Source organism: Erythrolamprus reginae, chromosome 7 (assembly GCF_031021105.1).
Source record: "Erythrolamprus reginae isolate rEryReg1 chromosome 7, rEryReg1.hap1, whole genome shotgun sequence".
Taxonomy (NCBI): domain Eukaryota; kingdom Metazoa; phylum Chordata; class Lepidosauria; order Squamata; family Dipsadidae; genus Erythrolamprus; species Erythrolamprus reginae.
This window is the reverse complement of record NC_091956.1, coordinates 82162814-82179504: the sequence shown is the minus strand read 5'-3', so window position 1 is coordinate 82179504 and position 16691 is coordinate 82162814. Positions and strand designations below refer to the sequence as shown.

The 16691-nt window shown below is 39.7% G+C and overlaps 1 protein-coding gene across 4 annotated transcripts in view; it reads left to right on the top strand.

The window, feature by feature from the left end:
* Positions 1-11731, top strand: part of BMPR1B (bone morphogenetic protein receptor type 1B) — a 199780-nt gene extending 188049 nt beyond the window's left edge. For all 4 annotated transcript variants that reach the window (XM_070757998.1, XM_070757996.1, XM_070757997.1 and 1 more), the window contains exons 11-13: positions 2231-2406; positions 6031-6161; positions 10335-11731. In XM_070757998.1, coding sequence (XP_070614099.1) covers positions 2231-2406; positions 6031-6161; positions 10335-10460 — 433 coding nt within the window. In that variant the 3' untranslated portion in view covers positions 10461-11731. The remainder of the gene's footprint in view (positions 1-2230; positions 2407-6030; positions 6162-10334) is intronic.
* The last annotated feature ends 4960 nt before the right edge of the window (positions 11732-16691 follow it).

The window sequence follows — 16691 nt, the reverse complement described above, 5'->3', positions numbered from 1 at the left end:
AAGCATAAATGCTGCCAGCACTGTTTCCACCCACGCCTCCTGCTTGCACCTCAGGCAGGAGGTGACTGCGTGAGACTGAAGGGAGCTGGGCAAGAGAGAGGGAAGCTCATCCGAGGCCAGGAAGGAGGAAAGAGGAAAAAAGCAAGGAGCGCAGACGCAGTAGCAGCAGCAGCAGGGAAAAAAGGAGAGCCAAGCCAAGACCAGTAATTCAGGAAATGACAGCCACCGATCAGCTGGAACTGTGCACAAATCTTCATTTCCGCCAGTGGAACTGTGTTCCACCCCGTCCTGCCTGCTGCCCACCCCTGATGGTAGGAGTGAACAATTTTGAGGAATTGAATAGCACAGCTAGTGTTGTGGTCTATCAGCCGCCATCCCCTCCAACAGCCAAATTAGATGAGGTGGCGTGGGAGTCAGGACCAGCAACCTAAGAGCTCTGAGAGCAAAGAGGGAATGGAGCTGTCAGGGACAGAGAGAGAAGCAGAGCCTGGGCCTGGGCCATCCATCAGATGGAGAGTCAACAGCCCTCAGGTCTGGAAGTGGCTGATGAGGAACAGGAAGAACAGCGGGGTCCAACGGCTGATGCACGGAGAGAGGAGGGGAGAGAACAGTGGAAATCTATGGGCTGATTCTTGGCACAGAAGAGCCACTGCTGCTAGCAAAACCGCACCTTAGCTCTTGGGATAAAAGGCAGGGAGTGGAGGAGATAATAGCTGTGGCAAACAACTATTCATCTCCCTGCAAACAGACTTATTAGCCTGCTGTGTGAGAGAGACTGACTTTTTGCCAGGGCTGCTGGCGCTCCTAATAAAGGAAACATTTATTTAACTACAGAGGGCTTGTCGTGTTTGTGAGCCGTAGTCGGTCGCTACCAGTACGGTAAAGGATGACACACCAGTATCGATTGCTGCACTGCGCACAGGACTTCAGGTCTCTTGTGTGCGCGTCCCAGCATGTTTTTGCTTCTGTGCATGCGCAGGAAGCAAAATATTGTGAGGGGATGTGCATACGAGAGATTTCGGCAGTTTTTTTGCTTTTGCGCATGTGCGGCAGCAAAAAACCCCCACTGAAATCTCTCTCATGCCCGTCCCCATGCAAAATTTTGCTTCCTGCGCATATGCAAAACCACACTGGGATGGATTCACATGCAAGAGACCCGAAGCGCATGCAGTGCACCAGTAGTGGCGGTAATGGGATATTTGGCTTCCAAAGTGCCTACAGGGGATGGGGGAGGGCATTTTTACTCTTCCATTGCTCCAGGGAAGCCTTTGGAGCCTGGGGAGGGCGAAACACAAACCTACTGGACGCACCAGAGATTGGGAAACAGTCCATTTCTACCCTCCAGAGGGCCTTTGGGGGGTGGGAGAAGCTTATTTTTGCCCTCTCCAGGCATCGAATTATGAATGTGGGCACTCGGGCATCTGAGATAGTGCACGTCCACGTTCTTTCGGCACCCGAGGAAAATAAGGTTCACCATCACTGGTATAGGGCCTCCTGCCTGAGTAGGGGCTAGACTAGAAGACCTCCAAGATCCATTCTAGCTCGATTCTGATTCTAAATAACTTGCCTGCAGAGGTTGTGAGACTTTCAAGGGAAGACTGGACTGTTATTTGTCCAAAATGGTGTATGTCCAGCCTGAGCAGGAGTTTGGACTAGATGACCTACAAGGTCTCTTCCAACTCAAATAAATAAACAAACAAATATGATGGTGATGCAGAGACACTAATATAAATGGTTCCTTTCCTAAACATTTTTATTAGCTAAGCATCTTATATCCACAGTATATCCCATTTAAGATCATGAATAGCAATTCTTTGGAGTTTTGTTACACTCCATGAAGACCTTAGCATCCAAGGTGTCTTAAGATACTTGCAAAAGTAATATAATTATAATTCTCAGCTTCAGAATTCCAATTTATTGCTAGCAAATTCTCAGAAAAGTCTCCAGCATCCTCTACTGAATTCTGAATTTTGCAATCGAATGCTTAATGTAATATCTGGTAGGAATTGGGTTTAAAAATGAGCATTTGGTTAACACTTGCCAAGCTTTCTCTGTAAGAATAATTTCCACTGAGATTATCTGTTAATTCTGACTTGCATAGACATAATTTTAATTTGAAAAAAGGAGTGGGTGTTTCTCTTTTAATAGCAGTTTTGGTTTTCGAAGAGAAAGTGCTTGCCTACTTAATTTTTATGTCTCTTTCCCTCCCCCTCACCTCCCCATCTTCCAGTGATACAAATGAAGTGGATATCCCACCAAACACCAGAGTGGGAACAAAACGTTACATGCCCCCAGAAGTGCTGGACGAAAGTTTGAATCGAAATCACTTCCAGTCATATATTATGGCTGACATGTACAGCTTTGGGCTCATTCTTTGGGAAATAGCAAGGAGATGTGTTTCTGGAGGTAAATATTTTAGGCATGGCTCCATGCCTTTAACATTATATTATCATCTTTTAGTATCTACAAAATTCATGTTGGAATGTACAGTGGCACCTCTACTTACGAACTTAATTCGTTCCGTGACCAGGTTATTAAGTAGAAAAGTTTGTAAGAAGCAATTTTTCCCATAGGAATCAATGTAAAAACAAATAATGCGTGCAATTGGGGAAACCACAGGGAGGGTGGAGGCCCTGTTTTCCCCCAGGAGATTCCTAGAGAGGCCCCACGGAGGCTCTTCCCTGCCTTTTCCAGCCGTGATTCCTCCCAGGAGATTCCTAGACAGGCCCTACAGAGGCTTCTCCTTGCCTTTTCTGGTTACAGTTTTGGAGGCTTGGGTTTGTAAGTGGAAAATGGTTATTGAGAAGAGGCAAAAAAATATTTAACATCTAGTTCTTATCTAGAAAAGTTCGTAAGTAGAGGCATTCTTAGGTAGAGGTACCACTGTATTATGCATTGTTCAGGATCTACGAGTGCAGGTAGGAACTGAATTTCCAGAGCTAAAGAAAGAGGTTGTTAAACAAGTCACACCTGACTTTAGAATATCTCCGGGACCGCCTTCTGCCGCACGTATCTCAGCGACCGATTACTTCCCCTTAGAGTTGGCCTTCTCTGGGTCCCGTCGACGAAACAATGTCGTCTGGCGGGGTCCAGGGTAAGAGCCTTCTCTGTGGCGGCCCCGACCCCCTGGAATCAACTTCCCCCGGAGATCAGGATTGCCCCCACCCTCCTTGCCTTTAGCAAACTTCTTAAAATCCACCTCTGCCGTCAGGCATGGGGAAATTGATTCCCCTGGGTCGGTCCGTTTTATGCATGGTATGTTTGGGATGTTTGATTGTTTTTACATTAAGGGGTTTAAACTGTTTTAATAATTGGATTTGTATTATGCTTTATTGTTGTGAGCCGCTCCGAGTCTTCGGAGAGGGGCGGCATACAAATCTAATCAATCAATCAATCAATCTTACATTGACTTAGTTGTTCGATGTTGGTTGGGAAGATCAAAAAAGCAATTTGTACGACCCCAAGATCAGCTGGTTCTGACTGGTTTGGGTGAACTGGTAGCGGCCATTTTTAACAGTTCAGAGAACTGGCAAATACCACCTCTGGTTGGCCCTTATCTCCCGCCCGTTCCCTGTCCTATGTCCCCCCCCTTTTTAAAAGCTCAGCTGATTAGCTCAGGAGAATGATTGTTGTGCCTCAGCTGAGTTAAACAACAGCCCAGCTCATTGCAAAACTGTAACTCTTTGAGTGGTGCTGTGCATTTTCAGTCTGTGTGAGCCAAACGCATGCACGGAAGGCTTTGCGCATGCACGGATGCATCACATTCATGGTTTTGTGAACTGGTAGGTAAATTATGTGAATCCCACCTCTACCCAGGATGCCGCAACCATCATAAATAACATGTCAGCTGCTGCCAAGAAGCCCAATTTTGATTATATGACTGCGGGGATCATAAGTACAAAGGTCACTCGTAATTAACTTTTCAGTGTCCTTGTAACTTCGAGTAGTTGTTAACTAAATGGTTTGTAACCACAGGAATACCTGGAGTTGGGTTTTTAAGGTGCCATACAATTTATTTTTGCTGCAACCCGTTAACCCAAGCTATTCTCCAGAAAATGTTTGTGTATTTCTTTTAACAAGAGAGAAAAAACAATTATAATAGCTTTTTAAAAATAATTGGTGGCACTAAACTAAGTCCCTTTCTACTCCTGGGACTTATTATTCCTTTTTCTGGAAGGTCTTAGCCCATAAAGATTTATTCTCTATTTTAATAGACTCTTTTAAAGATGCAATATTTCATAATTGTAGTGGGAATTTGGAGTTCATTTATGGGAATTCTTGGGGTTATAAAAATTACTGCTAAAGCACAAGAGCACAGCTGCTGTTTGAGCAAAAATACAATGAGGTTGGTTTTGCTGAGGTACCATGATTAACAAGGAGATTAGTTAGATTTAAGAGAGAAAATACAGGTGTTTCTTGGCTTTAGAAGGCTTGCAAGTGTGCAGGATGGAACACATTATCCTGATAGAAAATTAATTCTGGATTTGGAATGCTAACCTTTTTTTTTTATTAACTTTATTGTATTCTTTGTCTTTTGACTAATGTTTAAATGTTTGTAATGTGAAATCGGCATACTGTACTATACTTTTTAGAGGCGCATAGCGTGGAAATCTATTCTAATAATCTGACGTCATGAAAAAAAGGAAATTGGATATTTTGGCAGTACTTTTTATTACTAAATCAAAGGGCAGCTTAATCTTGGAAAATATCAGGTTCTAATTTTCTTTCTAGTTTTCATCATGAGATTTATAAATCCATTACTGGAAAAGGGCTTCAACTTTAGTTGGTTTATATAGTGCCCCACAGTGCTCTATAGCATTTTCGGGGTCATGGGTATTTACAAATGTCAGCATATTGCCCCATACAATCTGGATCCTCATTTTATTGACCTCGGAAGGATGGAAGGCTGAGTCAACCTTGAGCCCCATCAGGATTGAAGTCCAGACTGTTGGCGGAGTTTGCCTGCAATACTGCATTCTAAACACCAGGGCTCATCAGCTTTGATTAGGGTTGAAGGGATGAAGACATTCTCAGAGTATATATAGTGGTTCCTCGATTTTCGCGGGTTCGAACTTCGCGGAAAGGCTATACCACGGTTTTTCAAAAATATTAATTAAAAAATACTTTGCTGTTTTTTCCCTATACCACGGTTTTTCCCGCCCGATGACGTCATACATCATCGCCAAACTTTTGTCCGCCTTTAATAAATATTTTTTTAAATAAACTTTAATAAATAAACATGGTGAGTAATAATCTAAATGGTTGCTAAGGGAATGAAAAATTGCAGCTTAGGGGTTTAAAGTGTTAACAGAAAGGCTTGTGATACTGTTCATAGCCAAAAATAGTGTATTTACTTCCGCATCTCTACTTCACGGAAATGTGACTTTTGCGGGCGGTCTCGGAACGCATCCCCTGCGAAAATCGAGGGAACACTGTATTCCATGTATGGGTAGTCTGCTTTAGTGTGGCAAGATTTTGTCTATATTGATAAACAAATCTGCTTCAAAGAATCAGTACGTGACTTTCTTGATTTCTGAAGCCAAGCAGGGGTGTCAAAATCAAGACCCGGGGGGGGGCTGTATCCAGCCCTTAGGGTGCTTAGATCTGGGCTTTGGGGCCACTCTGGAAACAGCAGGACCACAGTGCCTCTGCCTGTGAAAATGGAGCTCGGGAAGATGTTTGAGGCCCTCCCAATCTCCGTTTTTGCTAGCACAGGGTTGCAGGAGTCCGTACTCACTGGTAGAGCCCTTGGGCCACCACCAGACATGAGTGATGTCAAGCAGGCTGCAACCACCCTGACTGCTGAGGTCAAGTGCAACCCTGATACAGCCTTCAATGAAATCAAAATTGACACTCCTGTTCTAAATAAATTCTCTTTCACCACATTGGTCAGAATAAAAGACACTTGATCTTTTTCCTGCTTCTATCCATATCTGTGTGGAATTTAGTTAAATCTGTAAATTCTTAATCCCACAGGAATGTCCAATTGGACTTGATTTATATATATTTGCCAAATGGTTTCCTTGCTAGGTATTTTTGAGGAGTATCAGCTTCCTTATCATGACCTCGTTTCCAGTGACCCTTCATATGAAGACATGAGGGAAATAGTATGTATCAAGAGGTTACGGCCTTCATTTCCCAATAGGTGGAGCAGTGACGAGGTAAGGTGACCATTTTCAAAAATAGGAAGGTTGTTTCATCCCATCTCTCTCTCTCTCTCTCTGTGTCTTTAATTGAACCATGTGCTTAAAATGAAGAAAAGGAATACCTAAATGTTGGAACACTAGCCTTACTTTACTTTACTTTACGTCTCTCCAACACTCCGCAGTCTGCATTGGCTGCCGATCAGTTTCCGGTCACAATTCAAAGTGTTGGTAATGACCTTTAAAGCCCTACATGGCATCGGACCAGCATACCTCCGAAACCATCTTCTGCCGCACGAATCCCAGCGGCCGATAAGGTCCCACAGAGTTGGCCTTCTCCGGGTCCCGTCGACTAAACAATGTCGTTTGGCGGGCCCCAGGGGAAGAGCCTTCTCTGTGGCAGCTCTGTCCCTTTGGAATCCCCCCAAAGATCAGAACTGCCCCCACCCGCCTTGTCTTTCGCAAACTATTTAAGACCCACCTATATCGCCAGGCAGGGGGGAATTGAGATATCTCTCCAGGCTTATATAGTTTTATGTATGGTATGCTTCTGTTGTATGGTTTTTTTAAATGATGGGGTTTTAGATACTTTCTTTTAAATATTAGATTTGTTACACTGTTTTATTATTGTTCTGAGCCACCCCGAGTCTTCGGAGAGGGCGGCATACAAATCTAATAAATTATTATTAAATTATTATTATTATTATTATTATTATTATTATTATTATTATTATTATTATTATTATTATATTCCTTGCAGGCAGATGGTCATTTGCAACTTTTTAGCAGATTGTTGAAGCACTTGTAGGTTTACCTGAGTGGTGCTCCTGGTTCCTGTAGTCTACAATTTTTTTTCCACTGGAAATCCACTCCTACTCCCACACCATTCAAAGGGTGTTCATCCCAAATTGTATAGCTCACTATTCAGGTGACCCTAGGACACAGATAAACCTCCAAGTGTTTCAGTAACCCTCTAAAAGGATGTAAATGACCAGCTGTTTGCAAGGAATATAATTCCTTCCATTCCCCATCATCCAGTCAGAGCTGATGAACCATCTTGGATGAGAAGCGAAACGTCTTCAAAGAAAAAAACAGGAAGTCAGTCCAGTTGCCTCCTGAAAAAAACACCTTTGGGACAACCATGAGCTGGGTGAATGAGAATCTCTGCAGACTTTATGGAATATGGATATATACAGTATATATATATAAATTATTTTTTAAACTGGCCAAAGAGCATTGCAGGTCTGCTGGGAGTTTTCTGCTCCATGTTTCCACTTTTGTAAATTAATATGAGAAATTGCTTTTCTGAAGCTGATACACCGATATATTTTTTTTTAGGGGGAGGAGGGAGAAAGTAGTCTGTACACTTTCCACTGAGAATTTATAATGAAGCAAAATTGTGTTTTGGAATCAGTAGACCAGTAATTGATGTATTGCAGACAGAACTGCCGACAGTTATGGTGATGCTATGCAGAGGTCATTAATCTTGTTAAGTGGTACAGTGTAATGCTATTATTGCAGGAGACAGCTGTGATTTGGGAATAGCAGTCTTCACTTAAGTATTCTGCAATTAGATTTAAAAAGACTTAAAAATGGCAAGAGTTGTAAACAATCTTGAGTGACTGATGATGGGGGCACGGGCAAAGTGGGCTTCTTAAAAAGGTGGGGGGAAAACAAGAGTAAATTGCAGAAATTCCACAGAGATGTTTGCTTACTACATTTACTGACTTCTTGGTAATCTTCAGCAACTTAACCCAGAAATTCAGATTCAAAATAGCATGAAACTGAGTTATGTTATATAAGTTGCAGATCACCTGCCCCAGAAATACCTTTCTATCCTCAACATTTGAAGAGATACAATGCAATTGAATCCAGGTTGGAAGAGAACTGGAGCAGAATATTTGTTCTAAAAACAGTTGTCTTAGAAAGTTTTGGGTCTAATCATCAGAGATCCAATGCAGAAAAAGTAATAATCATCAAATGCTGAGAGAACAATATATTGTCTGGATGTTATTAATCCCATTGATTTAGTCTCATTTTGAAAGAGAGCAGGATTCGACTAAACAATGTCAGCTGGCGGGACCCACAGGAAGAGCCTTCTCTGTGGCGGCCCCAACCCTCTGGAACCAGCTCCTCCCTGAGATTAGGATTGCCCCCACCCTCCTTGCCTTTCGTAAGCTCCTTAAAACCCACCTTTGCCGTCAGGCATGGGGGAACTGAGATATCTCCCCTTGCCTATGAAGTTTTATGTATGGTATGTTGTATGTATGATTTTTAAACAATGGGTTTTTTTAGACTTTTAATGTTAGATTTATTATTATAGACTTTTAATATTAGATTTGTCATTGTATACTGTTTTTATCACTGTTGTGAGCTGCCCCGAGTCTGCGGAGGGGCGGCATACAAATGTAATTAATAATAATAATAATAATAATAATAATAATAATAATAATAATAATTCTAGTAACACTCCTTGGAGAGGGGTGGCATACAAATCCAATTAATAAATAATAAATAAACATCTACAGAATCAGAGCAAAGAGCAAAATAATGTGACTTTTTCATGTAAGTTTCCTTGTTCACACAAGTTCTTTTACTTAGAATAGATTTCTCAGTAATATTTAAGTATTTTGTTTATAATGCCAAATAGGTAGCGGTGGATTCCCCCGGTTTGGTCAAGTTCTTAGAATTGGTAGTGGCGGGAGGGTCCGCCCACCTGCTTGGGACACTTGTGCGCATGCCCAGAAGTGGCGTGAACCTGTTGCAAAAATTTTACAACCCGCCACCAGTGCAAATAGATAATATTGGCCTATGGGTCATTCTTTGTCAAGTGGACCAGGTGAAATTGAAGCCTTATTTGAAAAGAAACCATCACAAAAGCAACATATGATGGAAAAAGTGCTCTTTCTAGTGAAATAAAATGAAGATGATTGAAGGTGAGGAAACAGAGAGTGGTAGAAAAAACCTGGTCTTTCTAATGGAGATGACTGAAGGTGAGGAAACAGAGCTCTCTGTTTTCTCACCTTCAATCATCTTCATTTTTATTTCATAAGAAAGAGCACATTTTTTTCTATCACATGTGTTGTTTTTTGTGATGGTTTCTTTTCAAATAAGGCTGCAAAAATGAGTCAAGTAGACACCTGGTCCACTTGAAAAAGAATGACCCCTATAAATCATCTTCTTAAATGATTTAGCTTTACTAGATAAATGGTCAAAGCAATGGAAACTGCAGTTTACTGTTTCCAAATGTAAAATAATGCACTTGGGGAAAAGGAATCCTCAGTCTGAGTATTGCATTGGCAGTTCTGTGTTAGCAAAAACTTCAGAAGAGAAGGATTTAGGGGTAGTGATTTCTGACAGTCTCAAAATGGGTGAGCAGTATGGTCGGGTGGTAGGAAAAGCAAGTAGGATGCTTGGCTGCATAGCTAGAGGTATAACAAGCAGGAAGAGGAAGATTGTGATCCCCTTATATAGAGTGCTGGTGAGACCCCATTTGGAATACTGTGTTCAGTTCTGGAGACCTCACCTACAAAAAGATATTGACAAAATTGAACGGGTCCAAAGACGGGCTACAAGAATGGTGGAAGGTCTTAAGCATAAAACGTATCAGGAAAGACTTCATGAACTCAATCTGTATAGTCTGGAGGACAGAAGGAAAAGGGGGGACATGATCGAAACATTTAAATATGTTAAAGGGTTAAATAAGGTCCAGGAGGGAGGTGTTTTTAATAGGAAAGTGAACACAAAAACAAGGGGACACAATCTGAAGTTAGTTGGGGGAAAGATCAAAAGCAACATGAGAAAATATTATTTTACTGAAAGAGTAGTAGATGCTTGGAACAAACTTCCAGCAGACGTGGTAGATAAATCCACAGTCACTGAATTTAAACATGCCTGGGATAAACATAGATCCATCCTAAGATAAAATACAGAAAATAGTATAAGGGCAGACTAGATGGACCAGGAGGTCTTTTTCTGCCGTCAGTCTTCTATGTTTCTATGTTGTTTCTTCTTCTTCTTCTTCTTCTTCTTCTTCCTCCTCCTCCTCCTCCTCCTCTTCTTTATTAGATTTGTATGCTCCCCTCTCCGCAGACTCATATGTGTGTATGTGTGTGTGTGTGTGTGAGAGAGAGAGAGAGAGAATGCTTGTATAGAGATGTAAATATATGTATACCAATTTCTTTTGCACAGTGCCTTCGACAAATGAGAAAGTTAATGAACGAATGCTGGGCTCATAACCCTGCTTCCCGGCTCACGGCCCTGCGAGTAAAGAAAACACTTGGGAAAATGTCAGAGACACAGGACATTAAGCTTTGATTCAGCTAACAAAAGCTCAAGCTCAGGAAAAAAAAGACTTTCCTTCTGTGTTTCAAAGTCAGGAAGAAGAAGAATGACCCGCCTTCAGGAACATGAACCTGGAATACAGATTTTGGTAAAGTATTTTGCACACTGTGACAGAAATCTTTCCAGGGGATTTTTGGTTCCTGTATGACCGACCAGAAGAAGAAGACAACTTCTCGCCTCCTTGGAGATTAATGCAAGAAAATTTATTGATACCGGTAATTGTTTCTAGACTATGAATGCTGCTTTCAGTGAAAGCCTTTATTATTAATATTGTTATTAATATTTGAAGTTTTAATTTTTCATGGGAATGAACCATTGCAGTTGCAAAGTCCAAGGAAAGAATTATTTTCTAATGCTAAAAAATACAAAATTGTATTTAAAGTCTTATTATTTCCTACTGATAGAAAAAAAAACACCCCACATACACACCGTTGTACAACTTGTTATGCAGGATGCATGTTACACCTGCGGGGGGAAAAGGCTCCCATGCATTTGCAACCAAGCAGTGCCTTGAATACAGGTGATATTGTCATGCAGTGCATAACTTTTTAATATTTTACACTCATGAAACTTGCAGGAGCATGTTATCAAAACAAATTTCTCTGGGCCAATTCTAAATTGTCATACTTGTAGAAACATGGGTTTCGGTCACACTCACGGGGTGTATCCTCTGCTCAAGGAAATATGAGAATGATATCAGCATATAGTTATTCATTTAATGAGACATGCAAGTTATTGCCTTTGGGGTCTTTTTGACTATTTTTTCGGCCTTTTTACATTCGGGGTTTTGAAAGAAATGTCTTATAGAACGTTTGTTAAAAGTTGAGCTTCTGGATTCTCACTAGCATTTCAATGGTAAATGAATCTGTTTCCAAAATTGCATTAAAAATCTTTTGCCTCGAGGTAATTGAGTTAAAATAAACGGTGTTGATAGAAATGTTCCAAGAGAAAAATTAAGGTAATGTTCTCCATTTTGCATTTTTAAACAAATTTTTCTAGTTTCAGTATATTGCAGGAATAGTTTTGAACATGGTTCTCAGCCTGTCTTAAAATCTTGTTTCAGACGTTGTATACTTTTTACTTTTTGATCTTAAATTTGAATTGCTCATCACGAAATAATAAGAGCGATAAATAGGAAAGATACATCTTTGTATGTTATGCCCCCTCCAAATATTTGTCAGCTGCTCTGGACAGTGAGGTGGAAGCCTATAAATTTTAATAAACGTTTTTCATGGTCATATTAATCTTGATGCACTCTTTAAAACAGGAGTAATTTTAAATGACACAACCATAGTTGTTTTCAGAACAGGTTGGGAAAATACAGATTTGAGGACTTGAGATTTTCTGCTGGGCCTTTCACAAGACGGAAGTTGAAAACCGAGAAGCATCATGCACTTTCTCATTCTAAAAACAATATGTTAATAGGACATTTTTGAATCCAGTTTTCTTCCACTGTCTATGAAATTGTTCGAATCGTTAGAATACAGGTAACTATTGATTTTTCCATCTCTTTGTAAGATATGTGGATGTAAGTGAAGTTATCTTGGCATAAATTATCGGAATGAAAGCAAATATAAATGATAATTTAAAATTATTTGGAACACCAAATTTCAGAGGAGAATATGATGTATTTGGAGGGATTGTATTCATTAGTGTATCCTTTTACAATGGCACTTTTAGTAATAGGAAGCAATTTCTGCATTCAGTCCTTTAGAAGATCCCACAAAGCCATCTAGAAAGATTCATTAATTAAATACAGCATAGAGCCTCCATGCTTTTAAAACCTGCATGGACTCATTGCAACCTTCAGTTAAGCCTGGCTGATTCTCATTGATTTAGAGTAATTTATATGCTATTCTAAAAGCAATTCGACTTCTGTAGCTATTAGCTGCCTTTACACGAACACTTCTGTTCCAAAGCGCAGTTGATCATGCACAAGACCAATCTCTTCATAGGTTGTACTCTTCTTTCTCCTGGGTGACTGATGTCTTGACAGCTGGCTTCCATAAATTACCCAAGCCATGATTGTGTATTAGCTTAATGGAAGCTAAGAATGCAAAGCTATAAAGAATCTTCTACATGGTTTCATGCAAGAAATATATATATATATAACCAGTTTAAGCTCTGACTACATCATACATGGGTTAAACTGCAATTGAACCCCAGATCTCTAAGACACCTTTCATTCCTCATAGGTATAAATTCCTCAATTTCATTTGGACATTTCCCTGTAACTTATACGTATTAATCACTTGTATAAAATACTCCATTTCAAAGCAGAAAAAAGTATTAAGGAAACGTATTGGCCTCTACACAATATTTATAGTCAAGTTGCATTATTTTTGTAGTTTCCATATGCATATTTACCACTTACTTTTCATTAGCAAATGACCAGAATTTGCAGGTGTTATTTAGAAATTTTGGAATAAATGTCCACACTACTTGGAGCTTTCAAGAAACTATCGGATGCTTGAATTTTCTTTATGCCCTGGTCTCAAAAAATGTTTCTAAAAGTCTCAAAATCTGTAAATCATTTCACTGTTAACCTTAAAGCTGATTTTTTTAAAAATCTGGTTTTTTTGAAAGAAATGCTCTTCAAGTGATATTATCCTCAAGTTGAATATTTGTGTGATTTACATCTGTCCAGGTGCGTGGATTTAAATATATATGTGATTGTATCTCACACTGTTGGGAATTGGAATAAATCCACCCTGCATATTAAATGTCAGGTATTATATAATAGCCAATAACAGCTGCAAATAAAACTTTGATTTATGAAAACACTATAGTTAATTTTCACAGTGATACTGTGATCTGAAAACAAAAAAAGGCATGAAAAGATGCAATAATTTTTCTTTGTTTTGCTCCAAAAGCACATTCACAGAGTCAGGTATGAATGATTCAAAATGCTGTCCACAATGGATATTTTATATGTTTCATGACTACAAATTTATATCAGGCCAAAGGGGAGAATGCCTGGACACAATTGTTTGAATTTTCTTCAAAGAATACCAAGTTTTTTAAAAAGTCCAGAAAGTTGTATGACTATCAAGTTACACTGAGGAGAAAGGAAGTTTGAGATGAATAATGATGTGTTTGTTAATACAGTTCAAGTAAGGTTGGTTATGTGACTTTTTTTAATGATACTGATTTGTGTTCTTGTGAGAACTAGTGCCTTATTCCACCTGTAAATACTATAATTATAAAACAAACAGAAACAGCGAACAGGCCTGGGTTGTGACTGTTCCTAATGTATTTCATTTTAACATTCCCCAAATAAAATGTTTTCAATACCTCATTAAAAAAAGATATTTTCAAATAGCTTCTTTGCAACTTTGCCATTGTCCCATTTATAAGTCAGAAAACTTATCAAAATGCTCTAGTGTTTCTTTTATCAGCATCAAGTATAAATTAGCAAACTATAAAAACAATGCTTTGGGGAAAGTATCACAATGCTCTATAATGCATCAAACAATATTGCCTTCCATATAAGAGAGCCAAGTTGAAAAGTTATTGAACGATGGAGAAACATTTGTAAACACGAGACTAATTCTACAGTAGGAGTGTATTCCTTGTTCCTGGACAGATTACTGGAGATTACTAATTGTATCAATTGTAGTTATCACTAAAGTTATTCATCCTGTTCCACAATTTATACTTACCACGTTTAAAATACAATAGAGTTGCTGCTACACAATGATAGGAAAAAGTATAAAGTTTATCATTCTTCTGAAAGTTTTAAAAAGTAGTGGTGGATGATCATTTCTCTACCCCATTGAATGTGGTTTCCTCTGCTTTTAAACATCCATTTGTAACTAAACTTACTTATTTAGAGCTGACTTTTATAATGAATCCAATATGTGTGGTTGGCTCTGGCCCAGCTCCTGCCCCAAGGAATGTGCAGGTGGATGTGGGGGAAACATCCACATGCCGCAGGCCTGTTTTGCTCCCGATGGAATCTGCCAATGAAGCCTCCTCTGACCAAGGAAGCGTGAGTGACAGGGAAGAGGGGAGTTTGGCAGACAGCCCAGGAGGAGATCAATCATCTGTATCATCCTTGGATTCTGAACAAGAATTAATGACACATCCACACATGCGCAGAGTGATGCATAGGAGACAACAACTGAAGGATTATTACAAGAGAAAATGAGGCCACCTGTGGTTGGGTGGGGCTGCTGTAATTAGGGCTGCTGCTATAAATAGCAGCGTGTGGGTTTGGTCGTTGTGAAAGAGTATCTGATCGCAGTTCTTCAGGAATCGCGTGTTGCTGTTTTCTGGACTTTGTTTGTTGATTTTTCACACCTTTAAAACCAAAGCAGAGCAACATGTGTCTGTGTGTCTCACTTCGGTAGAAGAAGGGGTGTGAAGTTTCTTCACAGCTGCTAGCTAAGTACTTAATGACTGCTTAAGGGAAATTATACAGACTACCCGGTTGTTTTGGGATGAGTGCTCTTTGCAATACAAAAAGAGTGCTTAGTTTATTTTGAATTTTGGGATAAAGAACATTGTTTTGAATTTTCAAACGTGTGTCTGAAATTTGTACCCTTGAATTTTCGGGAGACTCCTACCAGAGAGCCTGGCAGAACACAGAATTTAATAGTTTAGTTGGGTTTACTAAACTTACATTGAAGTATAGCTAGGAAAAGCTAGTTCATTCCTTCTTTAGGAACTTATTGTATCCTTGCCAAAACTGTAGTTGTCACTCTGAAATGACCCTACAGAAACAGGACTTTTAATGCGGCCAAACATCCATTTTCTTAGAATCATTAAACACAGAAAAAGAATGTAGTTAGACTTAGGTTAGCCCTTGTAATAAAGCAAATGTTTAAGGTCTGTAAAGGAGCCTAGAATAGAGATTAAAAGATAAACCTTGCTTACTGATCACCATTAGCAACTCGAAAGTTAACAACAGTGTAAAAATCTATATTTGTGATCGATCTCACTTTTGCAACAGTCAGATCATGCATTCATATGCTTCACAACCAGGTTGTGACAAGAGGAATTAGTAGAGAAGGCAGATGTAAAATGGTAAGGTCTTAGAATGTTCTCTTGTGACCAAAGCAGAAGTCATGAGTCTGATTTTCCACTTAATGACCATCGCCCTTAGCACCAGATTTGCCTGTCTCTGCTGAGGTTGCAAGTCTCTCTTTTAATATTAGCACTTGCCATGTTCGGTGAGCCGGTGGAGTTGTAGAAAAGGATGGGAGATACTTTGCATCAGCTACCTTTCTTTCACTTTTGAAGTTGGAACTGAAAATTCATTTTGAAGGCGATGATGTAGTAACAGGAATGCTTTAGAACAGTGTTTCTCAACCTTGGCAACTTGAAGATATTTAGACTTCAACTCCCAGAATTCCCCAGACAGCGAATGCTGGCTGGGGAATTCTGGGAGTTGAAGTCCAGATATCTCCAAGTTGCCAAGGTTGGGGAAACACTGGTTTAGAAAACAGCAAAGCCTAAAACTAGACTCGTTCATCAAGGACAGAATAATGAGACAGGTAACAAATTATGCATTTCCGTCGCTATTTTCCTCTTTTTTTTGAACAATGTAATTGGTGTAACCACATTCTACATGATATTTCATGTGAACAAGGCAGTAACTTAACTGTGTTATTGTCATTGATTGATTTAACTCCCATTCCAATTCTTGCCTGGCTTTTTAGCGGCCTTTATTATGCTTTTAGCGTGTTTTATAAAGATATTTTCTCTTAGTACTGGTTGTCTGATCATTGAAATGTCCATTCTGGTGCAATTCCTTCTTCTTGGTTGCCATATGGGTTGGCGTTTTGCAATGATATGAGCAGCAACTTCTCTGTCCAATCTGTAACACCCCCAAGGAAAATATAAGAATACCAGTCCGCCATTAATTGCTCTAAAGACTTACCTTTCATTTGCTTAAATCTAGTATATGATGAAAATTTAATGTGGTCCTTTAAACACCCAATATTTGTGCATTTTTACAAGGCATGTACAACCTTTGGCCATAGCATGACCTGTCAGAAGAAAACAACAACCCAATTCTGAATTCGTGAAGCAAAGCAGTTAACGTCTTAAATACCCTGTTGCCCCGAAAATAAGACGTACCCCGAAAGTAAGGCATGTCAGAGGTTTTGCAGAATTTACTAATATAAGGCACCCCTCGAAAATAAGGCGTAGTCAAGTTTACATACGGTACGGTGGAAAAACATACGGTACCATTCAAAG